General features: G+C 48.6%; 1 protein-coding gene and 1 long non-coding RNA gene across 3 annotated transcripts in view; one reads left to right on the top strand and one right to left on the bottom strand.

Annotated features, from left to right (window-relative positions):
- LOC106026959 (uncharacterized) overlaps positions 1-206 on the bottom strand; it is a 144,422-nt gene extending 144,216 nt beyond the window's left edge. The window contains exon 1 of the long non-coding RNA XR_010048786.1: positions 8-206. This is a non-coding gene — a long non-coding RNA (uncharacterized LOC106026959). The remainder of the gene's footprint in view (positions 1-7) is intronic.
- Positions 1-23,389, top strand: part of Vstm2b (V-set and transmembrane domain containing 2B) — a 28,073-nt gene extending 4,684 nt beyond the window's left edge. For both annotated transcript variants that reach the window (XM_063253437.1, XM_003466529.4), the window contains one exon: positions 22,706-23,389. In XM_063253437.1, the coding sequence (XP_063109507.1) occupies positions 22,706-22,794 (89 nt within the window). In that variant the 3' untranslated portion in view covers positions 22,795-23,389. The remainder of the gene's footprint in view (positions 1-22,705) is intronic.
- The last annotated feature ends 3,068 nt before the right edge of the window (positions 23,390-26,457 follow it).

Genomic DNA, 26,457 nt, shown 5'->3' with positions numbered 1-26,457 from the left:
TCGCTACCTTGAATCGTTGTCGGCTTTCCTAGCCGTCTCCCCGCCCCTTCTCTGTCGTTACCGCGGCCTCCGGGAGCTTTCAATCATGCGCATTTATGAATATCGGGCTGCCCTGCTGCACCGGAGCTGGAGCGCGCTGGAGCTCTCTCGGGGCTTTGGAGAACTGGCCCCTGTGGGCGGCGCGCCTACTGCGGAAGGGTCGGCGTTATCCCTGGAGCCCGAAGTGTGCCTCAGGGCTTTTCGCTTTGCTGAGATTGGGGGGAGGTAGTTAAAGCTGAGTGTATGCTCATTTGAACGCACCTTGTCCTGGACGTGGGGACAGACCTGGCTGTGTAGGTTGTGCTCTCTTAGCCTGTTTGGAGGAGGGTCCTAGGTGCTGACGCTGCTTTCTGGTGAAGTTTGCTGGGCCGCGGGGTGAGAGAGGGAATAACGCCCCACTGCGATGTTGAGAAGTCGCCAGAGGTTAATATTGGCTTCCTAGAGAGTTCAGAGGGAAGGAGCGGAGATTTGGGGGAGGGTGTGTGGGACAGCCATGGAGGCATCTCCTCGAGGCAGTGGTGGGTTGTGGTAAGAGGGCTTACTGCCCAGTGTGTCCCTCCCCGAAGCACTCCCCACTCCCTCTGCCTGCTCCAACGTGGGCCTCAGCCCTGCACTCTGGTGCTCCTCAGCCAGTCTGATTATAAGCTGGCCACTCCCTTCCTGAACCCCACCCCTAGATCTCGATCTTCTGTGATGCAGAGTCCCGAGGAGAGCATCTAAGCTGCGATTACAGCCATGCGCGCGGCTGGGACAGTCACATGTAAAACCTTCCTTGGGCAGGTGTCATGGAATGCATTGTCCTGCTGCTGCCAGGACAGTCCCTAAAGTGCTGCCACCTGCTGCCAGCCAAAGAGGCAGGTCTCCTGTCACTGTCTTTTCCCACCTTGCTGGCTGACCCCTCACCCCAAAAAACGGGTTGGTCTTGCATATCAGCTCAGTTCTGTTTCTGGCTCATTTATTCCCCTGTGGAAGCCGCCTCTGTATCTCAGGCCATTGCCTGGATCTGGAGGCCTCGTCCCTGGCAGCCCCACACAGGAACCCTCAGGACTTTCCTCCAGGCCTGGGACAGTGACTCAGCTGGAACCTGTAGAGAGCCTCCCCCAGACAACCCCACTCTTTCCTATGTGGCCTGGAACATTCCACCCATTTTATTAATTCAGGTAACACTAGCTACTGTTACAAACCCCAGAATGTCAGTGGCTTGACACATCTCAAATTTAATTTTTTTCCTTGTTCACATCAAGTCCCAGAATAGAGTGCAGTGTCTTCATTCAGTCCTGTGCAGGCTAATGGAAACTCAACCAGCTTTAGCAAGTGTCTCCCAGAGTCACTCTGTGGAGGGACCTCTGACCAACAGAGGAGGGAAGAGAGATGGAAGCCTCGTTCCTCAGCCCAGTTCCCTGTGACAGAATGATGCCCTAAGATCCTAAGGCATGCACTGTATATTCGCATCTAGAATGGCCCTCAGTATGTACCATTCCTGGAAAACTGAGAACACAGCCCCTCAGACTCTTCTGTGGTGTTTAACTCTCTCAGGGAAAAGTAGATATTGAGAATAGACAGGTGAGTTTTTAAAGCAGGAGGCCTGCATATAGGAAATGTTGTTTCTGCTCTTGTCTACTGCCGTCTTGTATTCATTAACTTGGCAACTGCTTTCCAATATCCTCTGTTCACAGTGGAATGGGAGACAGAATCTTTGGGGCAGTTGACTGTCTCAGCCTAGTGTCTAAGAGTTGTGTTGGGAAGGTGTTTATTGACTTACAGTGACTGGCTTAATTGATGAAGGCCCTTTCACTCCATTCCTTTGGGCCCCAGCAAGTAAACTTGAGCAGCAGAGGCTGCAACATAATCTGGAATGGCAAAGTAAAAGACTTGAAAAACAGAAGCCCAGATGTAAGTCGTGCCTCTGACAATTAGCGGCTGTGTGACTTCAGGCAAGTGTTAGAACATTTCTGACATTGATAATCCCTGACCTCAGAGGGATGTCAGTATGAAAACTGCTGTGCATGTGTTCATTATTATGACCATGGTTGTTAGTGCCTCTGGTTGGAGGGGAAGGAATGGGGAAAATAAAGCTCACTGGTTGGCAGTTGGATGCTAAGATATGGGGGAATTTAAAAGCCAAGTAGAATCAACAGGATTAGTTGAAAGATTTGATCAAGGAAGGACCCTATGAAGGACACCCATGGGTGTGAGCTTTGTCTTCCTCACAATATGGCAATAAGACCAAGACCATGAACTTGTTCCAACATGAATCTCCCTCTTCTCCAGAGTCCGACCCTTAAGCCTGGCATAGCCAGTCAGATTTCCAATCTCCGTGCTGGCCACAGAGCCAAACAAGAGAGTAGAGAAGCTGGAGGCATTTCATTCTGATGATTGCAGACCCACCCGTGAAAGATGCCTTTCTTCCAGGAAGACATGAGGTCCTCACATCAGCTCATTTCCGATGGCTCATGACCTCAGGTCATCCCAGCCAGTGGGGCCTTGGGCACCTGCCATCTCCTCTCGGTCTTTCCTGAGGTGGGGGCATAGTGTTCATTGCCCCCCAGTACCTCTGGGGTCTCTATCACCCAGTAAGCTTTGCCAGTTCTCAACAGGCCAGGAACCAGGCAGATTTATCTCATCAAGAACCCTGAGTTTCTCTTCTGCTCTCCTTTGGAAGAGCTGGAAGGTGAGTTTTTAGGTGTGTTTTCCTCAGCTTTCTATGTGAAGCTCTTAGGAAAGTCGCTTTGTGATGGGTACCTCTATGTCCCACCCCATCTGAGCAAAGAAAAGTAGGTTCTGTGACCTGTACTCCACAAACACAACTGAATAGCCCTGGTGCCCAGGAAGAAACTATGGCCAGGATTGTATTCCATCTCTCCCAGTTACCCAAGATCATCTAGGCCCTGGGCTGTCATTGGGAGTAAAACCTTGCTGTTGTGCGTGGTAGACATTAATAATCTCTCTGCAGGACTGCCTGGCCGACCAGTTCCTGAAGCTCAGAGGCCAGCGTGGCTCTCAGTCAGTGTCCTCAGGAGGCAGCAGGCCAGACATGGCTTAGCTTCCCCAGTGGCTTTGGCATAGCTGAGGAAGAGTACCCTGAGCCTGACTTCCCAGCTCACAGTTTTCTCAGTGGCTTGGTAGAAGAGGTCCTCCTAGTTAACAGGCACAAGTGTTTGCAGAGCCTGTATCAGTCGGAGTGCTGAAAGAAATAGATGACATGTTCAGAGTCACCAAGGGGAGCTGATAAAGGATATTTATAAAACTGTGAACATAGTCAGGGAGGCCAGCAATGGACGGCTGAAGATCCTGAGGGCTCCCAGCAGTGGGAGCCCTCAGCTCCCCAAGGTTGAAGGAGCCAGGGAAGGGAACAACCAGCAGAAGTCAAAGAGGAGAGCTGGATGGACAGGACTGTCCCTCAGTGGAGGGACAAGCCAACCCACAGTGACGCTGCAAGGACCTCTCTTAACCTCCGTCTTCCTATCAAGGCCGCCCACCGACCGGACTCTCCTGGAAGCCAAGGGTGCCAGAGTGAAACAGGTTATGGAGGTCAGCCCAGGGCTCAGAGAAGATTGGAGGAGCATCATGGAGGATGGTAGATGGAGGAGCTGAGGGACTAAAAGGCTCACCCCAGGCCAGCGTGGAAAAGACACTCGGGCTGTTTCAGATTGGTGACTATTTCAGGAGTGGTCCTAGCACCCTGCTCCAGACAGTCTCCATTGTATTTTTGCTCCAAGAAAGCCGTCAGAAGGAACTCTGATGTTAAGTGAGGAGCTGAGTGAGCTACTTCAGTAACTGGGATAGGGGGAGAATACTCGTATCTCCCTGTAGCTACTGCACAGCCAGGCAGGAAAACCCTCCCTGTGCCCATGTGTGCCCCGTTCAGCCAAATGCATATTTGCACTAAAAGTTTATGTGCAAAAACTCATTCGTTTCACGTCTCATTTGTCAAGAGACATTTTGGTATTTGTGCGTAAAAATAAACATGGGCTAGATTAGCAAAGTAGAGCAGGCACAGGAAGCTTCTAAGCCACCTTTGTAAATCTGGCTCCTGATGAATCTGAACACTGACCAGCTTGTTAGGAACACTTTGTTGCTGATTGCCATGGGCAAAGAGGGAGGATCTTCCAGACAAATGCTTGTAACTGGGAAAGGCGCCGCAGTGAAGCCATAGTACAGCCTGCAAAGAATACAGTTTGTAACTGAATGGCTTGTGTGTTGGCAAGAGGTTCCCCTCTGTAGGGACCTCAGGATTAGATCATGGTGTATGAGCCTCTAATTAGCCTCAGGGCTCTGGCTCCAAGGAGAGGCGCCGTGGCCCCCACAGAGAGCCGCCTGGATGTGGCAAACTGCTGCTGCCTGGTGCCCACACGGAGAACTGGCTCTCAATATTTCAATTAATAATGAGAGAAAGACAGCCAAGGCCATAGGTGTGACGGCTTTTGAGAGACTGTTACTGCTGGGAGCCATGGAGGGGCAGCATCCTTGGGTGTTGCCATGGCAACCATAAACCATGACCAAAAGGGACTGTAGGCAAGGTAAAGACACTCAGAACAACTCAGCCCGTGCTCTAGCAGATGACAAAGCTGCAGAAAGTAGTGCCAGTGTCACCTTGGGGATTCACCAGGCAGCAGAGAAAGGGACCCTGGACCCACAAAACCATTGTCTTAAACAAATAGTCCACTTTTCCCTAAGCTCCAATGTGACATGGGGATCATAATGACTGAGAAAATGAATCTTCAAAAGATGTCCCAAGAAGAGCGGGTGAGGCTCCCTGAGCATCCTGAAGGAGAAAAATTGAAGGATTTCATAAAGGAAGCAGCTGAGCTGCGCAGCTGGCCAGAGATGTCTGCATCATCCCCAACAGCAGCAAAAACATGTGATTATCAGCAACATAGCATCTTGTCTCTCACCAACCAGGGTGGCAGCAGGAACACGAAATGTCAGCTGTGAACTTGTACTGAAAGGAGTTCAGGTACCCCCGGTCATTACAACATAAAGAGACTGTGCAGGGGGAGTCCCCAGTGGGAACAGCCCTAGCTCAGCTGAGACAATCAGGGAGGCTTCCTGCAGGTGGTGTGTGATTTCATGCTTGAAAGAGGTGTCAGTTTCAGTAGGTACTGGGGTATCTTCTGGTTGCTTCTCCTCCTCTCCCCACCTTGTACCCCATCAATTGAGAAGGTCATGGCAAGTGGAATCCATTGTCAATCATGTCTTCCGCTCAGCAGTCAAGTTACACACACAGCCTTACTGCCCGCAGCAGAGAGACCCCAAAGGATGAGTGAGTAGCTCTTTGGCCCTCCTAAGGACATTGCAAGCACCTGGTCATCTAGTAAGCACTCTGGGAACCCTGCACCTCTCTCCCTGACTCCACCTGGCTTCATACCCTAAGATGCATGCCCTCCCCTGCTGACAGCCAGAACCCAGGCCCTTTTCTCACCTGCAGTGGCAGCCCCCAGGAGAGAAGCTGAGAGCCAGCCTTTCTAAATGTCACCGGGAACCAAACCCACCAAGGAGCTTCTCATTAAATAGGCCAGGCGCACATTTTTAAAGCTCTGAATATTAAGGATTCCCCAAGCATCCATGAGGATAACCGAGGTCAAGTGCTTTGGTAATATGATATTGATTAGTTCTCCATGTGGGCAGGAGCAAGGACTCTGCTCTGGTCTAAACCCCTGAGCTTTATGGGAGACGCCAGCATGGTTTTAAGATATTTTTGCAGCACAGGGGGAAAAAATGTATCATCTTTCTTATACCCCTCCCATGTCTCCTGACACTTACCAGGCATCTCTTGGAAACTCACATCCTAAAGAAATGAAAAGTTTCACTTTGTCTTATGTAAGGGCTGCAGAAAAGTTTAAAATGATAAGCAGACAGGCCCAGCCCCTGTAACTCCCAATTCCTGCTTCTGTTATGAAGGATGACAAACCTCTTTCCCTCGGGTGATGCTTCTGGGGAAATTAGCCTGCTTGTCGATGTCTTTGGTGCTTTCAGGGAAGATGTGCTATAAATACCAAGACGGATTACCCCATTTGGCCTCCTCTGGGTTAGAGTTGAGCTGCTGTTGGGCACTGAACAATGTAGGAGGCTGCAGGAGGTTGCTGCTCCGTGACATGGTGCTCTCAGCGGCTGGCTGGAGTACAAGCCAGAGCTGTGCTCTGGACTGGTCTCCTGCCAGTGTCCTCCACAAGATGGCCCTTGAAAGAGCCCTTATCAAGCCTATCCCTGACACCATTTCTAGGTGAAGACTCTGGATATCAGTGGTTGTTTTATTCTATCATTAGTGCTTTCTAGGCTGAAATTCAAAGCCACTTTGAACTGGCTGGAATTGGCTGTGGTTTTATGTTTGCTTAAGCAGAGAGGTGTTTAGCAGGTGCAGGGCGACATTGTACTAGGAAATTAGTAAGTGAATGCAGGGTCTTTGTACTGAGCTACATCCCTAGTACCCCCCACCTTCTTCCCCAGAAACAATGTCTTGCTAAGTTTCCCAGGGCCAGAACTTGTGATCCTCCTGTTTCAGCCATCCCGAGTGCTGAAATTATAGCCACATGCCACCACTCCCACATCAGAGTATCTTGCAGCCTGGTGTCAGCTCAAAATAAGAAGGCAAAATGAACCTTTCAGAAGTGTTTTCCCATCCCTCCACATACCTACTGTGCTGTTCTCGTGGGTCCTGCTTCATCCGGCTCACAAATAACCAGCTTGGCAGAAGTCTGGCCCAAAGGACAGACGGCAGTCCTTGAAGGTCCTTGAAGGTCGAGTGTCACCAGGCACTCCCCTAAAATAACCTAGCTGAGCACCCAATGCTTGTTGGGGATTGAGCCCAAGGGAAACAACCCAGACAAGTCAGTCCTCTGGAAAGCTGCCTGTTCTGATGGAAGAACCAAAGCAGAATGGTACAAAGGCTGAGGACATTCCAGAGGGAGTTATAGTCACGCCATTTCTAGCCACCCATTCTCTCTTCTGGCATTGTAAATACTCCTCACATGAGTGAGTTCGGAGCACTCACTCATGGGCAGCCGGTGCTGGAGTGCTGATGCTCTGTGCTCCTGGGCTTCAGCTCACTCAACACAGTATGTGCCTTTCCCTCCTTAATGTCACCATTCATAAATGCTATGCTTCCCATTTTCGCGATGCATCTAAGCTCAAAGATTTGAATCTCAACTCCATCACTTTCCACATGCCTGTTCCCTCATCTGTTACCATCTGCATGAGCCCAGTTCCTAGGCCAGGGGCAGGGTGACAGGATCAGGAGAGATAACCCTAGAGGGATGGTAGCATAGCACCAAGCCTAGCACCTAGCAAATGCTCAGTTGATATCTTGTGGGCATGGCCCTAAGTTTAAAGGATCATTAAGTAAGTGGGACAGGGTGGCCCTGAACTAAGTCATCACTGGAGAATCCAGTCTTCTCTCTGTGCCTGATTGGGGACAGGAGAGTCAGAAGTAAGGGTTGATGCTGTGTCCTCCTCTTCACCTGGAGGGGAATCTTTTCCACCTTGGTGCACAGGGACAGCTTCATTGTTTCTCTTGCTCCAGCAGACAATTAAATCAGCTGCTTACACAGGTACCCCCTGGGCCTGGCTGTGCCACTGGGGCTCCGTGGGTGAGTCACATCTGTGCTGCGCTTGGCCTTGCTCTGTGCCTGTGGGTGAGGGCCCATTGCAGTGAACCAGGCGCCGAGGAAAGGCTGATGTTTACAAGCCTGCAAACCATGGAAAATGGGTCCTCACACAATGTCAGAGAGCCCATGATTCTCTGGCAAAGACCTGTCCTGGTGAGGAGGAGCCTGGAGTCCCCTTCACGGGGATATTACTGTGAAAGGGGGAGATGGAGAGACTGGTGAGGGATGGCAGAGCTCAGGGCCACCTTCGTAGGCTCAGGGGTATATGCTGGCTCTTCTGCATGGATTTGCTTTGCCTGCTCATGCCTGGCTTATCTTCCTCACTTAGGCTGCTGGGCTAATGACTGCCAAAGGAGGCGCCCAGGAACTGGTAAGGACAGGGAATGAATGCCACCCTGTGGTGGGTGCTGCATTTGTGAACAGGCTAAATTTAGGGTCAGGAGACCAGGATGCCCCATGTGGCTGGCTTCCTCCAGCTCAGAGTTCACTGCAGTCTCCCCAGGACAGCCCCCTACCCAAAATCAACTCCAAAGGCTGAGAAACCTTGCCTGTGCTAGTCCTTGGTCCACTGCCCATCTATTCTCCTGAGAAGAAAGCAAGCCAGAGTTTTCTTTAAGCCAGAGAAGCCCAGCTGTCCTGCCAGTCCCCTTAGAGCGACTTGTATTACAAATGCTGCTTAACTCAAGGGGGAGGATCTGAAATAAATCTGGGGGAAGAGAGCTAAATGTCATGTCAAGGCGCCATATGAACTGGGAATGGGGGTTCCCAACTAACTGTACCTGGCCTGTCCCAGGCCAAAGGGCAGGAGTTGTTCAGAGCATCAGAGAGACCCAGCCCCTGCCTCGGAGAGGGACTCACAAGCTGGCTGTGGTAGCCAGACCATGCAGGAAGTGCCCTGAGAATGAAAGGACTAGGTGGGAACATCACGGGACTGGGGAAAGGGGACGCCAGGGTGAGCTGGTTGTTAGGAGAACACCTCTACACCCTTGCAGTGAATGGGATTTCATCCACCCTGAGCTTCTAGAAGCTCCTGGATGCATCCCCGACATTTCCTTCCCTATCCCAGAGTTAGTACCTAGCTGGGTAACCCATCCAGAATGATGCTTCTTGGAGGCTGGTCTTGATTCTCTTCCATTGCTCTATTTCTACTGCCCTAGATTTATTAGACTGGAAACTAGTTCATTCACTCATTCATTTAACAAATGACCATCAAGCACTGTTTATTTGTAGGAACGGTTTGAAACACTGAGGGAAGGCCTTTGGATAAGACCAATGAGGTACAGAGAGAGACAGAGACAGAGACAGAGAGATCAAACCAACACATCCCAAATGGAAATTGGCAACTATGGCAGCTATGTTAAAGGATTATAGAAGCTAAACACAGAGGACTTGACCCTGAGGAAGTGATGTCTGAGCTATGATCTTATAGTACACCCTTAAAGTTGGCTAGGTAAATGAATTCGTGCCATTTGCAGGGAAATGGATGAAATGATTCGGACATAGAAAGTTAAATGTTGCATGATTTGTCTTATATGGGAAACCCAAAATATAAGTAAAAAATAAAGGAAAGGAAAGATGATAGAAAATCAGAAGCCTAAGATTTTGGAGCTGGAGACAGCTCCTGGGCGATGGAGAGAGAGAGGCAGAGAGTAATGGAATCAAAAGTGATCAAGATCTATGTGGTGTGACCAAAATGTATGGTGAATGTTAAATTGTAAAAATGTGTTATAAAAAAGACACATTGCTATTAATTTCCCTCAAAATACTGCCCTTGGGCAGAGGATAAAGTCCAGAGGCACAGCACCTGCCTGGCAAGCATGAGGTCATGAGTTCGATTTCCCTTTACTTCAAACACACGTATCCCATCATTCTCGCCACTTTCTGAAGCAGTTCTGCAAGTCCTCCTTCCTGAGTGTCTTTCCAGGCGTGATCAAAAATACGGTGAACGCTGTTGCTAAGCACGTTAAGTGGAAAGGCAGGCTCGTAGAAACCTTAGTGTGTCTTCATCCACTTTATTCACTGGACCTGGTGTCATGTGACTTCTGGCTCTTACCCCAATTCAGAATGACTATGGAAGGTAACTATGTCAATTCAAGGTATCAAGGTAGCCACAACAGGACAACTAAAGACAATCATGAAAGGTTGAAAGACAAATCATAAAAGATCTCTGAACTTCTTTAGAAAGTGCAATAACAATGTGTAGGTGTGTTCTATAGGAGGGGAAATACTTTTGGGGGGATTAATGACCATGTATCTTGCACTATAATAATATTTTTCAGTTTGTACATTCACTGTATTTTTATCATACCTCATATATGTGTAGCAGTTCCTTAAAACAAACATAACTATTACATATGGCAAACATACACCAATATTTTTTGAGAGTTGGCTAGGACACACAAGAAGTAAAGAACATGCAAAGGAAAAGGGAATGCCATATGCAAAGGTCCTGTGCTAGGATGGATAAAGGGAAATTTGACAACCTAACAAAAGCTTACTGTGGCAGTAAAACCAAGGAGAAGCAAAGGGGAAATTAAGTAAAAGAGAGTTCACTGGTCAGATAGGATCAGGTTGTAAGGCTTTGTGAGGGGAATAGAGGCTTTAGGCTTTACCTTAACAACAGTGGTAAGGGGCAAGAGGGCTGGCCAGGGCATGATGCTTTTGAAAATGACCTTTCTGACTGTAGCATAGACACTGAAAAGGTAAGAGAAAGACCACGTTAGAGCCAGTGATTCTACCCAGAGATGGGACTTGTGCTAATTTGGATGGGTTGATGAATGTCTTAGATGGGGGGGGGGGGAACAAGTAGCTCATAGGTGAGCAGATAGAGGGACAAGAATGTGGGGGGTGGGCGCTTGGAAGCACGGAATGGCGATGAGTAGATGGATAGATGTGTGCATGGGAGGAAGGATAAGTGGCCTGGGGATGGGAGGAAAATAAATAACTGATGAATGGGTAGCAGGAAAGCCGGTAAGTGGTAGGTAGATGGGTGAATGGGTGAGTGGTTACGTGGGTAACACCCAGATAGAAAGATGGGTTGAATTGGGCCCCAGGTTGAGCCTTGTGGGAAGGTAGGATTGGGATCACGCAGATGCCCGGAACGGGGTCCCTGGCACCACTGCCACACATTTGAGCCATGTCTTCTAGAAACAAGGACCTGCAAGAAAAATTCCAGGTAGTAGCAAGGCCCAGAATTGCGGGGCAGCCCGTGCTCCTGCCTGCAGGCCCGGGGCCACTTCTCAACTGCCTCTAGCTGCCCTAGCCCCTCAGCCTTCATTGACGGCAGGAGGGGAGCCCTCCATCTGCTAGACACTAAGCATTGGCGAATGCAGCCTGGCCCCAACTTGCTGATGATTGTCTGTATAAAAATTAACATAGTTGTGTTTTTTCAGGCATCTATAAACTCAAATCTCCAGGTGGGCAGATGAGTAACTGTATTCACATTAAAGACTAATGTAACAAAAAAATACACAAGGCAATAATTCATAATGTATTCTATTCTACAGAGTCATATTTTAATGCGTGACATATCCTGGGCAGCTCCTCTGTGCTAATTCTATTTAATGAGCACGTGTTATAGAATTTTCAGAGCACTGTCCCTGGGCAATTAGAATATGCTAACCTTTTTGGTTAAATTGTATTTCTAAAGAAGGTCTTCAGTGAGGCACAGAAGGAAATATTCAGGTATCACTGGGGCAAATCCTAGAGGAAGGTTGTAACAGGAAAAATCTGTTACTCTGCTGGGGTCCTGGACATGCTGGCCACTGGGAGCTTTGCCCTTCTCCCCGAGCCCAAGACCCGGTCCGTAATCCTTGCCTTTGTATGGCCAGGTCCCCTCCAACGAGTGGACCGAGAGTCCCCAGTGTGGAGATCCCCACTGAGCAGGTGTTGAGAGCCCGCTCTCTGCCAGCCCTAGGGGACGGGGGCACACTGACATGTGAGGTGTGAAGCCTACAAAAATGAGGCAAGGTGCCCCGGACAGTGGATCAAAACAAGGAGGGGGCAGGGTCCACTTAACCAAAACCCTGCCTGTGCCCTGTTCCCCAATCTGTGTGCTAGACACACCAGCTCTAGAATCATCAAGTTCAGGAGTTTTAGATTTGGAAGGGTTATTAGAAAGCTTGAGGTGAGTGGTTCCTAAACTGTGTTCCTTGGATCCCTGGGCCCCTAACCTGTTCTCCAGCTTCAGCCATTGTTCCGATTCTAACGGCTTTATATATTAGCTGGGAAAAGAGATGAACTGCTTTAAATTATTTAGAAACCACTAGAATGCTCAAAATATATACATATACTCTATATAACTTTATATATTCAATTACATGAAATATGCAAAATCTGCAGATATTTTACCCACACACATATGCCATCTTCTAAATGAGGAAATTTTTGTGTGGTACTAGGGATTGATCAAAGGGCTTTCTCACTGAGCTAGGCCCTTTTTTAATTTTTTTAAATTTTTTTTTATTATTTTAATACAAGGTTCTGCTAAGTTGCTAAGTTACCCAGATGGGACTCAAAGTTGCAATCCCCCTGCCTCAGCCTCTCAGAGCATTGGTGTTACAGAAATGGCCACGCCTGAATCTAAGGGAGGAATTTTAAATTGTTTATGAAACTGCATCTAGCATAGTAGAATAAAAACATTTTTAAAAAGAAATTGGACTAAAAGTAAAATGAAGGTAAAATGGTAAGATGGGCTTGAGGAAAAGTGAGGCAGAGATGTGCTGTGAGCCCTGGGCAGTCAGACCACTGAGATGGCTGTGCTCCTTGGAGCACCCTCCAGACAGACCTGTCCACCCCAGCTTGCGTTTGCAGAGTGAGAATGGGATGCTGCGAAAGACACATCTGGCCCCTGTCAGGAGCATCATGGAGCAGCTGGAGTGCCTAAGCTAAGCGAGGCTTCCTTCGTTCCTGCCAAAGACATGGTACAGGCAGCTCACAGAGTACAGCATGCTGGGTGATGGGGTGTGCCCTGCGGGTGGGGAGCACAGTCAGGGTCTCTACTCTCCTGAGTTCCACTCTGGCAGAGGAGACAGGTATCATGAGGTAACCATATCCACAGTTGTGTGAATACAGCCCAGAAAAATTAGAGCTCACACTGGAGGCCATGGGGCAAAGGGATCCTCTGGGCCTATGTCAGAAGGAGACTTGGGTGGGAAGAAGTACATGGGGTTAGCAGTGTGTCTGGGTGGTGGAGTTGGAAGAGAGAGGTGGGGTGCGAGACAGATTGGGGTGATGGCATAGCCAGGAGCCAGGTGGAGGAGTGGGCTTGTCTTTTGGAGCTGTGGCAGAGCACTGGGGACCAGGCCTGTTGGGGTTGGTGCATGGGGGAAGGCAGTCAGGAGCTGTCGCAGCTTCCCTGGGGACAGCGGATGTGGTAGGAGAGAGACCTAAAGGACCAGTGCAGGAGTGGCCCAGGGCAGTGGAAGGCAGTGGAAGGGTAGGAAGCTGGCAGATTAAGAGCTGTCCCAAACTGGGTACAGTGGTGCGTGCCTGTAATCTGAGCACTTTAGAATTTGGAAGCTGAGGCAGGAGGATCACATCCTCAAGCCCATGTGGGCAATTTAGCTAGACTCTTGTCTCAAAATTAAAAGGGCTGGGGATGTAGCTCAGCACGAAGCTCCTGGGTTCAATCCCTAGTGCTAGCGAAAAAAAAAAAAAACAAAAAAACCTGTCTTGGTTACTTTTTACTTTGCTGAGACAAGATACCTGACACCCAAAGTTAGAGAAGGAAAGGTTCTTGGAGGTTTCAGTCTATACTTAGCTGGCCCCAAGCAGCAGGGTGGCATGGCGGACCACCATTCCTGGCTGGGTATAAACAGCAAGGCCCAAACCACCAAGAGAGAGAGACACACTTTCTTCCCGCTGAAACATCACAGCCTGGCTCCACTCCTGGGCAAATGTAGCACTTACACCACCAACCCAAGCACTAAACGGCGAACTAGTCACAAATGCTAAATTTGGTCTCATCCATAATTCCATGAGGCTTGGTGGCCACTGACATAAACCATGACAAACCCTGTCCCAGAGTTGCATCTTGTAGGAGCCTCCGGCCTGTGAAGGCTTGGAGACAGGAGAGCTTGGATACATTTGGCCTCTATATGGGAGTCCATACTTGGATCTTGGAGCACTCAGGAGTATGGGGATAGGGAAAGAACTGTCTGTCTGTCCAGCTGGTGAGTCAGAAAGGGCTGCAGGCAGCTTAGGAGCCTGGATTATTTCCTAGGAACCAGGAATTCACTGGCCACAACCCTCTACCACCTGCCAGATGTGTTCCTTTGTGATAGGGGAAAATGGCTTTTATCTCCTAAGGCTATTGACAGCATTAAAGAGGCATATTCTCACAAAGGCCTGAGAACAGCTCTTGGGACTGAAACTTTTAGCCCCAAAGTTTATGAAATCCAGATGAGGGGTTCCATAGGTGAGGACAGGGCTCACTGAGATGCAGCCCCAACCCCTGCCTGGTGAGTGTTGTGACACCTACTGTGATCCTGGCTATCACCTGGGTACAGAGAAAGGACTTGTTCACCATTTACTTTAAGCGGCACCCTGACAGGATCATTTGGGATCAAAAGAAACAGGAAGCAGGAGAGGAGCTCCCAACAAAGTTGGCCACATTAGCAACCATTATGAATGTCAAAATCAGGGAGAGCCAGATGGCATGGGTTTGGGTCCCAGCCCTGGTTTTTTTGGTGTGGCATTGGTAGGCTCCTCAGATGCCCTACTAAATTTGGGTTTCAGACACCTTGACTTAAGTACAAGTTGTGACTATGTAATATGGTGAATGTTAATATTTTTTAAAAATTTATTATAACCTGACACAGTGGCACACACCTGTAATCCCAGCTCTTGGGAGGCTGATGCAGGAAGATTGCCTGAAGTTCAAGGCCAGTCTGGTTTACATAATGCATTTAAGGTCAGCCTGAGCTCCACGCGGAGACCCTGTGTCAAAAGAAAAATGTGTTACAGTAAGAGACAAACTACCATTAATTTCCCTCAAAATATTCCCTCTTTCCTTTGAATATTCTTGTCCCATCATTTTTGCCACTTTCTGAAGCATTTCTGGAAGTCCTCTTTCCTGAATACCTTTAGTTGTGCTGTTGTGACTGCCTCAATTTCCACAGCATTTATTTTTCATGGTCATTTCGATCTTGGGAAGAAGTCAGAAGTCACACGGTGCCAGCTCTGGTGAATAATCCACTGTAATGGATGAAAATCAACTGTAATGCTCTTGCAAACCTGCCTTCCTGTTGGGTGGCCCTGGGCCATTCACGGTGCTTCTTAGCATATCCCATGAAGCCACAAAAGAGAGCTTTCAGAACAGCTTCATAAAGTGGCAAGCTTGACGGGACAGGTGCTTTGAAACAAAAGGGGGAGGATTTGCAGGGGGTTGGTGGCAATGTGTCTTTTACTAAATAAATTTTTAAACATTTAAGCATTCATCAAATAATTTGATCACCCTTATATGTCTCCTGCAGTACTTGGAATATGGTTGTACTAAGAAGTATCTATTGTTTATCAGAAACTGAAATATGGGTGTCCTGTGATTTATCTGGCAGCCTTAGGCCTTAGATAAGTCACTTTGCCTCTGCAAGTCTCAGGTCCTCCATTTGCAAAGCAGGGCTAAGAGGGAAACTCATACCACAGGAGAGGAGAAGCAATTAAAGGCAGCACAGGAGCTGCAGGGTCTGACCCTGGCACCTGCAAGCTATGTTAGCTACAAGTCTTCTCAGGGGGGCATGAGTGGCTGGGACCCCCCTGCTGCCAGTCATCAGCTCATGATGTCAGGACACTCTCGTCCTGGCTGTGGGCAGGGCTCCTGCCAGGAAGCCAAGGCCAGCCCTCTGGTTCATGGGCTCCTACCAAGATCAGGAAAGAGGATGCATAAGAAAGGCATTTATAGGGGGCTACATGAACAGCACAGAATTGTGCTGAGTCCTCAGTGCCTGGGTGCAGGGAGGAGAAGGTGAGGTGCTCATCCCACAAGCTCAGCCCCCAGGGGCCTGCAGGGACCAGTGGACCAGAGCACACGACTGGTGGTGAAGTGACTGGGGAGGACCACAGAGAAACCCTACCTGTGGGTTTTCCTCCTGTGGGCAGAAAGAACCAGCGTGCTCCAGGTGGTCTGAAGGGAGAGGGCAGACACAGGTGGCAGTGAAGTCTGAAGGTCACTGCTGTTATACGGCTTTGGCAAGGAAAGACTAAAATGGTAGGTGATCCTCCTCTGCCTCTGTTCACTCCAGGAGGACCTGGGCTCCTTCCCATGCCTGGAGCCTGAGGCTGCCATCTGGGCTCCATGCTCAGCAAGTGTGATGTCCACAAGGAGGGTAGCTTGTCTTTAGACCCAGGAGCTAGCTGCTAGGCCTGGGCAGCCAGAGGCACTGGGCAGAAGCAAGAGGCACTGGGGGTGTGGGTAGGACACGTCAGTGAGCAATCAGCACCAGAGAGAGGGACCACATCTCACATACGGTCAGTGGGTCCACATCCCGCACTGGACTTCTCTTTAAAATACTCCTATTTCTTTAAAGCCTGAAGATATTAGTTGCTCCTAGTTTTGTCCCAGTTACTATCATGCATTAATTTTATGGCAGAAATTAATTCTACCTAAACAAATTCTGTTAGTGCTCAATTATTCCTCACTGACTCCCTTTGAATAAATATCCATGAAGAGACTTTAATTAAAATGTCAACAAGGGAAGCAGGCTGGTGAGATGGAATCTTCTCACTCAGCAGTGAGCTGGACCAGGGCAGCATCCAGGGGAGAGCAGAGGCCAGACTCGCCCCCACCTCAGGGGAGGGTTTGCCCGGCACAGAGATGGAATGCGATACAAGCCACGCCCCCGCCCCCACCCCCAGCCCGTCCTGTACCAGGCTTGGTTCAGAGACTTCAAACTCTGGGCAATAAAGGATGTGGTATGGGTGATGGGTGTAAGTGATGGAGGCTGAGTGACTGGAAGTTGGGGGTCGGGAGGAAGAGAGGAAGGGGATTCCTGCCTAGTAAGACAGCCAGACACACCCACCGCAGCCTCCCATTGCCTGGTAGAAAAGCAAGACCAAGCTTACTGGTTCTTGTGCCTTTAGAAAGCTAGTACCAAGGCTTTTATGTAGAAGTTTCCTATGTTTATATGTCAAGTTGGAATTTACACCTTTTAAAACTCTGAGTAGCACACACTAGTCTGGGAGGCTGAGGAAGGAGGATCACATATTGGAGCCTAGCTCAGACCACTTTGCAAGCTAGTGGGATTTTATGTCAAAATTTTAAAAATTAAAAAAGCGTTGGTGATAAGTTCAGTGTGAAAGCCCTGAGCTCAAATGTGAGTACTAAATAAATAAATACCTACTAGGGCCCCAAACAAGACCAGGCTTATCCTCAAGCATCCAAGCATCGAAGTTTTGCCTTATCCCCCACAGACCTTATCCCCAGGGTCTGTGGAAAAAGGCACCTTGTAACCAGTGAAGCAGGAAGCAGGGACAGCGGGAAACAGTGGAGAGGAGTGCAGGGCCACACGACAGCCCTGACTCTGCCTTTGACCCTGGCCTCCGCTTCTGCGCACATGCAGAGACTCTAAGAGAAGGCTCTTGACCTTCACCACCACCAGGCTCGCTCTTAAATGCCCGCTCTGTTCTCACTCCGCGCCCTCTGCAGGCCAAAATGCTCACTGCACCTGGGCCTGGGAACCTGCTAGAGGGAGTCTAGTCCTTCAGAACTGGGCTGCAGCCCTCTCTGTACTCAGAGGGGGCTCAGGGCAGTTGAGATGGGATGAAACCCAGAGCAAGTAATGGAGAGCAGAGGGTCAGAGTCCCCACCTTTCCAGCCACCTCAGAAAGTGACCTGTGCAGCCTTGAAGGAATACTCAAGGGCAGCCCATAAAAGCCATTGTTGCCACTTGGGGCAGCCTCTTCCTTTGTCTCATCCTCAGAAGACAGCATAAAAAGGACAAGAAATAGAACAGACTCTCCAGGTTCAAGGGCTCCCATGTAGCTTGATCCCCTAACTTTTCTAGACAGAAAGGCCTCCTTCAAAAGCCATGTTGTATCAGCACAAAGTGCAGAGCAGATGCAAGTAGCTTTGATCTGCTCAACCGAGGGGCACCCTGGGCCTTGGGGTCCTCGGGTAGTCCTCGTGTTCCAGCATCCAAGCGCACTGTCGGGATGGCTTTGCCCACGGAAGGCTGGGCAGTATTGATCCTCGGAGTGACTCTTCTCATGCTCCTCTGCTCAACATGAGAATGTTTTGTGTGGCACGGGGAAGAGCGAGGCAAAGACGGCCGTGGAGCAATACAGCATCAGGCTGCAAAATGAGCCCCCTGCTTAGCCAGGGTGCAAGAGCCACAACCAGCCCACTGAACTTAAAGTATTCTGTGTGTACTTACTCTTCACAATCTTGAAAGAAAAAGAAAGAAAGAAAGAAAGTCTGTGAGCAGCCCTGTAAAAACCCTGAGTGGCATTTGTTTGCAAGCCCCTAACCCGGGCCATCTTCTGCCCCCACTGCAGCTCCAAGCCTTCAGCCCACATGAGGAAGCCACCAGCTCTGCAGTCCCCTTGGAAAAGACTGCTTAGCCTGGGCCTCACAGCATGAGCCAGAACCCCCACGCACATGGAAGTCCAGGTTAGAGAGGTTAGACCATTTGCCACGTCTCGTGCCCTCTCTCAGAGCTTAATTCACAGACATGGCCCTGCGCAGGGTGGGTGATCATGGGTCACAGAGGATGTCTTAAACATGACCTTGTGCTTTACTTTCATCTCCAAGTACTAAATGGCCTGAAAGTTTCCATATTCTTTTCTGACAGGGCTTTAGAGTTGTCATTTCTGGATAAATGGAGATGAGGAATTTCCCACACAAGCTGCCTGGGTTGAGAGGATGGGGGTGAGGAGTAAATGCCCCTATTGTATTCCTTCAGAATCTCTTTTAAATGGCTCTAGTGTGTCTTTTAGCCTGCTCACCATCTAAATGATAAAAATTAATATCTTGGGCTGGGGATTTAGCTCAGCTGCATAAGTGCCTGTGCTTGCAAGCACGTGGTCATGAGTTCGATCCCTGGCACCAATAAAAAAATTAATATCTTAATTGACATCTTAATCTGGAGCCAAAGAGGCTTTGATTTCTTGAAGAATGATTAGCCAACTGATGCGCGTTTAACATACAGGATGAATCAGCTGCTCCTCCGTCAGAGGGCTTCCCTCACCTCCCAAGCAGCCTCATTTTCCGGCTTAATCATGACAAATAAACTTCTGCATGTTCCAGCGCTATTCTTGGTACTGTTCAGGAAGGGAGGAGCTAGATCCAGACTGTTAGCATCCATTCAACACAGCAGCTCTGGGCCAGCCAGCCTGCTCAGGCACACAGATGTCCCTGAGCCACATCAGGAAAGAGGCCACGCTATGGGGGACCCTCCTTGTTCCTGCACTGGGGGTCAAGATGAGCTGGATGGAACAGGATGGTGCCAGCCTGCCCTCCCAGCACTAGGGGGGAAGCTGAGAGGAGGATCACTGCGAGTTTAAAACTAGCCTGGGTTACAAAATGAGTTCAAGACCAGCCCCCCCCCAAAAAAAAACCCATGAGCTAGGACCTGTCATCACACAGTAGGAGCCATCTTGGTTCCCTCCCAGAAGCAATGAGGCAGAGACCTGGACCCCAGATGCAGAGCAGCTACAGCTGTATACTAGACATAGGGCAGTCTCTCTCCAAGAAGGAGGATACATATGGGAATGGGGTAAGCCCTGGGCTTCAAGACCCCTGAATTCCAAAACTTTGCTTGTATAAAGGTCCCACTTCTTCCAGGGAAACCCTGGAAACCAGTTTTCCCTATCTGCACTGATTTCACTCAAGAAACCAAAACAGATGTTTGTGCATCTCATGAGGCGTATGGTAAAGAGTTCTAAATTCTGGATTCTTCTTTCACCAGAGATCCAGGGATGTCTTCACTTAAGTGGTTGAAGAGGTAGTTCTCCCTGCCTGTCCTGTCTTAGAAACATTTTATACTGAGAACAGGCCATCCCCCAAATTAGTTCTTCTCTATCGCTTTTCAGAGAAGTAGCTCTACTGGCTTTTTCTGAAGACCATTCTGCATGGCAATTAACTCTGTTTGAAGCTTTTGTTCACATGCTTGTATGGGTTAGCTTTTGCTGTGTACCCAAGGACCCTAAAACTCAATGGTTTTGGTGTGACACTGTAAGCATTTACTTAGCTTATGATCCTGTGGTTCAGAGAGTTTGGCTGAGCTCCACTGGGCAGTTCTTCTGCTGGTCTCTGTTGGGCTCATGCAGGCAATTAGTGCAAGTTCACTTAGGAGCTGGTTGATCTACAGGGGCCTCAGCTAGGACGTGTCGTGCTCTTATCCCTCAGCAGGCCAAGACTTGTTCACATGATGGTGAGTTCCAAGAGTTATGAGAGAAGACAAGCTTCAGTACATAAGCACTGTTCAAGCTTATGCTTACCTCACCTCTGATAGTAGTCTATTGGTCAAATAGGCCATTGACTAAGCCCACAGTTAGTGTGAGAGGGTATGATCATAAGGTATAGATGCTGGGGAGTAAAGAGAGCCCCAGTTCCCACTGTTTCAATGTATTGTTGTAATATTGCTCAATGTGGACCCCAGCCCATGAGGCAAGCCGTGTACACATTAATTTCATGAAGCTGTGCCCTTACTTCTCTGAGTTCATTTTATAAAATGTGGCATAAGACTCAGAGAGGTAAAGGATGTCACTTGGTGTCACACAGCAACCTGGCAACAAGGCAAGTCTTAGATGCCCATCTCTCTGATGCCAGATTACTAGCATACCATACCACCTCTCCTGGCACCCACAGTAGGGCAAGAACGAGGTGGCAACCAGGAACCAAGCCTGGTAATTTTGAAGACATCTACCAGCCAAGACCCTGCAGAGCCTGGTCTCCACCATTCCCACACATCAGTCTCTAGGGGTCACTAGTGAAGCAGTCCTGCCCCAGCTGCTTCATCCCTAGCCCCCTGCAGAGGTCAGGGAGGCTCTTTGACCTAGAGTCTTTCAAAAGTCTTGAGCAATTTTCAAACTTTAAACTTGAGTAGGTGAGACTGTGGTAGTGGCAATGATTAGTCAGCAGTACTGGAAGACACAGTTAAGTCTCTTCTCACATGTTCCATATCCACAGCTCCACCAGACCACCAAGCCAGCCTAATTGTGCCCACATTGGTTATTCTCTTGTTGCTCTGGACCTTGAGGGGCTAGAGTCATAAGTATACATACTCCTGCTCTTAAACACCTCACATGGGTTGTTTCTCTCTCTCCTACATATGCCTGAGTGTCATGCTTATGTTTTGCATAAGCATGAAAACCTGAGCAGGAAATCAGGAGGCCATGAGCCCCTCTGGTCTTGGAAGCCCCATGTGCCCAGCAGACAGCACTTTGCCCTGTTAGTCAGATTCCCATTTTTCCTGCACCTGAGCGTTGGTGCATGCTGCCCAGGCACCTGGTCAGTCGTCAGCTTGCCCATCATGTCTACCCCATCCTTCCCAGTGCTGTATGACACCAAGGAGCAGCAGAACAGATTCAGAGTCTGTGGCAACCACAGCACTGTGGTTCTTTCTGCTGATAGATGGCCAGAGGCAGAATGGCAACCTGAGTCGAACTGCAGGCTGGTCAGGGGTGAGGACTGCCTGGAAAATTAAGATCTGAAGAGGAAGCTTAGCATGTCTGGATCTGTCCTGTCCTTGGGCTTCTCAGCAGGGGTTCAGCATTCTGTGCACAACAGACAGCCCGGCCCCTTTTCCATTCAGAGGATTGAACACAGCCCAATATATTTCTCAAAATGGACAGATGCAGTCATGAAGTTTCAAACTGGATCATTTATCCATTCTCCTCCTTTTACAAAGGGGAGATGAAGGCCCAGAACATGAACACTGTGGCACTGACAGTTGGAGCCAGAGCAAGAATATAGAATGGGGAGAACCCTTTGGCAGGGAAGCTAAAGAGCTACCACCTAAAGAGAGGATCAAGTTATGCATTCAGGCCCAGCCTTGTCAGAGAAGCCACAAATCTGCACCAAGTGAGACCAGAGGGAACTGGTCAGAGCTCCCATGGGCAGCTGAATGTAGGCAGCCTTGCCTTCTGCACCATCTGTGTTGACACAAGGAAGGGCCTCCCGTGGTCCCTCCCAGGCACAGGGCTCCTGCAAAGCTGGCAGAGGAGAGGAAGAGAAAGGAATCCTGAAAGTGCAGGTGAGCACACAGAGGCTGCAAACTGCTTCCATTCATACTATTGGTCTCTAAGCCAGGGATGTCCCCCAGCCCTGAGCTGCTCACAGGGTCACCCACTCTTCAGGTGATCCTAGAGAGAGCATCTCTATTTCTGGGTGAGAAGTCTGAAGCCCAAGGGTGGGCTTTACCTGGTAGACAGGAAGCCTTACAATTTCTGGAGCCCTAAGGACAGATGGGAAGCCAGGCAGGTGGCCCAAGTAAAGTGAGAAAGGCTGATGTTAGAGCTTCAGTGGGAGGCCAGGGGCCTAGGGTAACAGTTGCATTGGAGAAGCAGGAGGGGTTGACCCAGAGTGATGTGGTCATTTCTATAGGACCTTAGCCCACCCACTTTCACCAGTGTTTTCTGAGCTCCCCACTGCAATAAGAGGAGTGAATTGGCAATGTAGTTGCAGAAAAAGACTGCAGAATCATCAGGACATCTAACAGAGGACCTGTGGAAATACTGGGGCACTTAGGCAGGGAGCTGGAGGGGGCACACATAGGGTGGATTTGTGTGTAATCACAGCATCTTCATGCAGGAGTGGGGCCAAGGGAAGAAGATTGTCTTTTTTCTTAAAATAAGGTAAGGATTTGGACTTTAAAACTACAACATAGCACATCCTTCCTTGGTCAGGTACACCTTGTGTCTGTCCACCATAGCCTCCTAAAATGTGTGGTCTATAAATAAAAAACAGCAGTCACAAAATGCTTTATCATTAAACCAAAGCAGCCACAGGTTGCCTCCAAATGGGTGCTAGGGTCAAGAGGCCCTGGGGAGTTTCACTCTGCCCGGCCTGCCTGTGAGCCGCCCAGCCTGCCTAACTCCCTCTCCTGTGCTCTCCTCCCCTGCAGGCACCGGCCCTAGCTCCGCCACAGACCCGCTCCTGTCCCTGCTGCTGTTAGCGCTACATAAGCTCCTGCGCCTGCTGCTGGGGCACTGACAGTCAGGGCATCCCAAGCACCTCAGCGGGCACACAGACCTGCCTGGACGCCGGGAGGACCGCATGGCCGGGCAGACACAGAGAGACTGAGAAGCATGAAGAAGTCCACGCCGAAAATAAATAAATCATATTTTTGGGGAAGTCAGACAAACGTAGAACACCTAAAATAATGCATCTAGTTTCCAAATAAGATGGAATTTGGACCATGCAATAAGCATGGATCAATGATTTCTCTACTTCGATGTATTTTTCTTTTCTACACTTTCCTTCCAAGTCTTCATTTTGCACGAACTGTTGAGCAGTTATCTTTAAGATAATAATGTTGGGTCAAAATCTTTCTGACAAAGCAAAATATTTTTAGTAGATTATTGTGTTTAGGATTTTTTTTAATTTACTTTTTCTTTGGGGGCTTTTCTTTTGTATTAAATTATTTCTTTTGAGACATTTTGATTAAAAAAGACATCATAATTAAAATTCACTGTCAATAATATTTATTTTTAAATAAATAAATATTGGAAACAAGGTCAGACACTTGTTTATAAACTGTATTGTATATTGCTGAATAACAGTTGAATAAAAAACAACTTTGAAATAACCTTTCTACAGCCATGTATGACTGTTCAGCCTCGGTGCCCTCTGCAGCCCGGATGCTGTTACCTCCTGTTGTTGAATACCAGCTGCACTCTTGGCTGGGTATCTCCCATCATGGAAAACAGCCCAAGGCACCTGGCTGAGGCCACAGCAAGCAGACAGAAGCACTTTCCCAGCCTCCCCTAGGGACACGGAACTTGGTGGAGGCAAGAGGGCAAGAAGCCCAGAGAAGGAAAGGAGGTCACTATATAAATCAAGAACCACTATTCCCACAATCACTTTAAATTAAATGTGCAATGCATTTGCCCACTTGGAGCTTATGCACCAAGGTGCGTTTATTGTCACTGGCTTCACTACTAGGTTCAAGAATTTGAAAGGAAAGTAGAGCCTTCTACACTCTTTTCTCCATTCCTCTAGAGGTTGCTTTGAGCCTCTGAAATCCATGGGTCTATAGGCAGGTTACACATCTTAAGGAAACTGGCATGTCCTAAAAATATTATTCTTCATGTCATGACAGAATACCATTAAATGGCCAGTTGTCTTAGTTACTTTATGCTTGTCGCTGAGACAAAATACCTGAAGCCCAAAGTTGGGAAAGGAAAGGTTTATTTCTTACAGGTTTTGGAGGTTTCAGTCCACACTCAGCTCCAAGGCAGACAGGCATGGCTGGGCCGCAGTTCATGGCAGCTGCAAACAGCAAACAGGAACCAGCAAAGAGCAAGACACACCTTCCTGCAATGACATCACATCCTGGCTCCACCCCTATGTGGGTGGAGCACTGACCCATCACTCCAAGCACTAGACAATGAACCAATCACAAATGCACAATGCAAACTCATGAGGCCTGGGGGACACAGACATAACCCATGACACCAGTTGTAAGGATGTGTTTAAAGTCTAGCCAGATTCTTGCACCTGCAGTATAAACACATACGGTTGTCATTGATGTTATTCATCAAAAACCTCCATCCTCTGCTGACCAGGCACATGGTAGGACTTACATTTTCTGGCTTTCAATGATATTTGGGGCCACAACTCTAGCCCATGAACTGTGAATAGAAGAGACATGCATCACTTCCAGTCCAAGGCACATGATATCCAGGGCAAGACCTCCCAAATCCTTCTTTTCCTCTAATAGGCAACATTCAAAATACTGAATACTGCACTTGCTCAGGTATTTGAGTGACTAATAATGGACAGAGCCTCCCTGCTGGCCAGCACTGCATATGCAGCATAATGAAGAACCTATCTTTGCCATTTCAAGTCATTGAGCTTTGAGGTTTGCTTGTTACACAGCATAACCCAACCTATCCCGGCTGGTTCAGTATTTAGTTGTGGACCATGTTTAGTTAAAAGAAAAGGAAATCATACATCTCACACATGCACAGACTTCCAGTATGGGACTGATGTCCTGGGATGTGTATATGAAGAAAACCACAGGACTGCACTTTCTAGTGGATGCATTAAGTTGTTTCACATTTCATTTATATTGATCAGTACCAATCAAGCTGTAAATTTAATCATTTTGTCTGGTGGTAGTGATTCTGTCCAGAAGGATCATCTCTTTTTATAGTTAGCTCAATACTGCAGCAGGATAATGTCATGTTAAATGTCAGCCCTCTTGCTTGAAAAGAAAAAGCTACTTCTGGATGCCAGGTGGAATGGAGGTGATGTGTCAGAAATGGGCTGATGTTGTGTCAGAAATGGGCCGATGTTGTGCCAGACCACTCGGGGGGGGGGGGGCAAGGAGCTGAGAGACCACTTCCCGTCATCAAACCTAATCCCCCTTCACAAGCAGTCAGTCAGATTCCTGCCTGGAAGCTCCTACCCCTACAATGATGTGGAGGGGAAGGCAAAGCAGGTGTGCTCTGGAGAAACTGCTCTTCTGGGAGGCCCTTGTTCTGCTCACAGAAAGAGCACCTTTAACATACAGGAATGAGTGCTCATGTCTGACTCCTGGGAACCAGGGAAAAATCACTGGGCTGGGCCAGTTCCCAGACATGGAAGTTTAACCCCCAGCTGCACCCAAATGGCACAAGCAAAATGGAATTGAGACAAGATGCAGCCAAGCAGGAAGCTTAAGGCAATCAGGCAGGCCCTGCCGTGGAGCTGTTGCCAGCTTCCCTGATGGCTCAGGGCCCTGGACACAAAGAAAAGAGGAATGAGGTACACACCTGCAAATCCACAATGCAGGCCATGGCTTCCTGCTCTCCAGAGTCCTCATGCAGCCTTCCAAGAATGAGGACAGTGAGTGGGTAGCAGTGGATTTTATGAGATGCACACAAAGCATGAGGGACAAGAAATCATGAGAAATGAAAATCATGGCACTGGGCTGGCTTCCCGGGTGACTCCTCCTTTGGATTTTAGTGTCAGCCCAAGACGGACATGTCCTGGGTGTGGAGACAAGTTGAATTCTGAGAAGAATTCACTGGGCAATGAGGAGCTCTGGTCTCAGCCTATGAGGATTCCTTCTACTTCAAATCCTTGTAGAACTATGGGTCAGCATTGTAATTAACATCAAAATAAGGGACAGGAGATAGGAAATGAATCGGCTGAGCCAGAGTGGAGAAGAGTAGGAAAGGTAAGTGTGGATAAGATAGGCATTCTGGGGGAGACGACCGTGTCCTAAGACCACCCTACAGTCGTGATAAGGGCTGGTTGCCAAGTTACATGGCCTAGCCATGTAACAGTTACATGTAAAGTCAGCAGCCAGTATTTAGAGGACATAACCTTGGGGCAAGGACAGGAATTCTTAAGAGTCTGACAGGAAGGATGTGATCAGAGGTAACAACATTTAGAGTTTCAGTTCTATCTCAACCCCACATTCCTGATTACAGCTCTCACCCAGAAAATAAAAGACATTAATCCAAGATGGCCCTGAGTTGGACAGCAACCAATGAGCCACTGGTGAGCTTCTAGGCTTGAAGCTAAGGGGATTCTGAGCTGACAGGCAAGGGGAAACACTTGATTGTTTTTGCACCCCCGTGGACCCTGCTTCATGTGAGGCAACAGCAAGTACCAATTTCACCAGCATTTCAGAAAGTACAGCCCCTGCTTTTCCCAGATAAGAGG

Source organism: Cavia porcellus, unplaced genomic scaffold (genome assembly GCF_034190915.1).
Source record: "Cavia porcellus strain 051 isolate PalLab524CR breed Dunkin Hartley unplaced genomic scaffold, mCavPor4.1 scaffold_7, whole genome shotgun sequence".
NCBI classification, from domain to species: domain Eukaryota; kingdom Metazoa; phylum Chordata; class Mammalia; order Rodentia; family Caviidae; genus Cavia; species Cavia porcellus.
The sequence above is the reverse complement of the archived record's forward strand: the minus strand, read 5'-3'. Positions and strand labels throughout refer to the sequence as shown.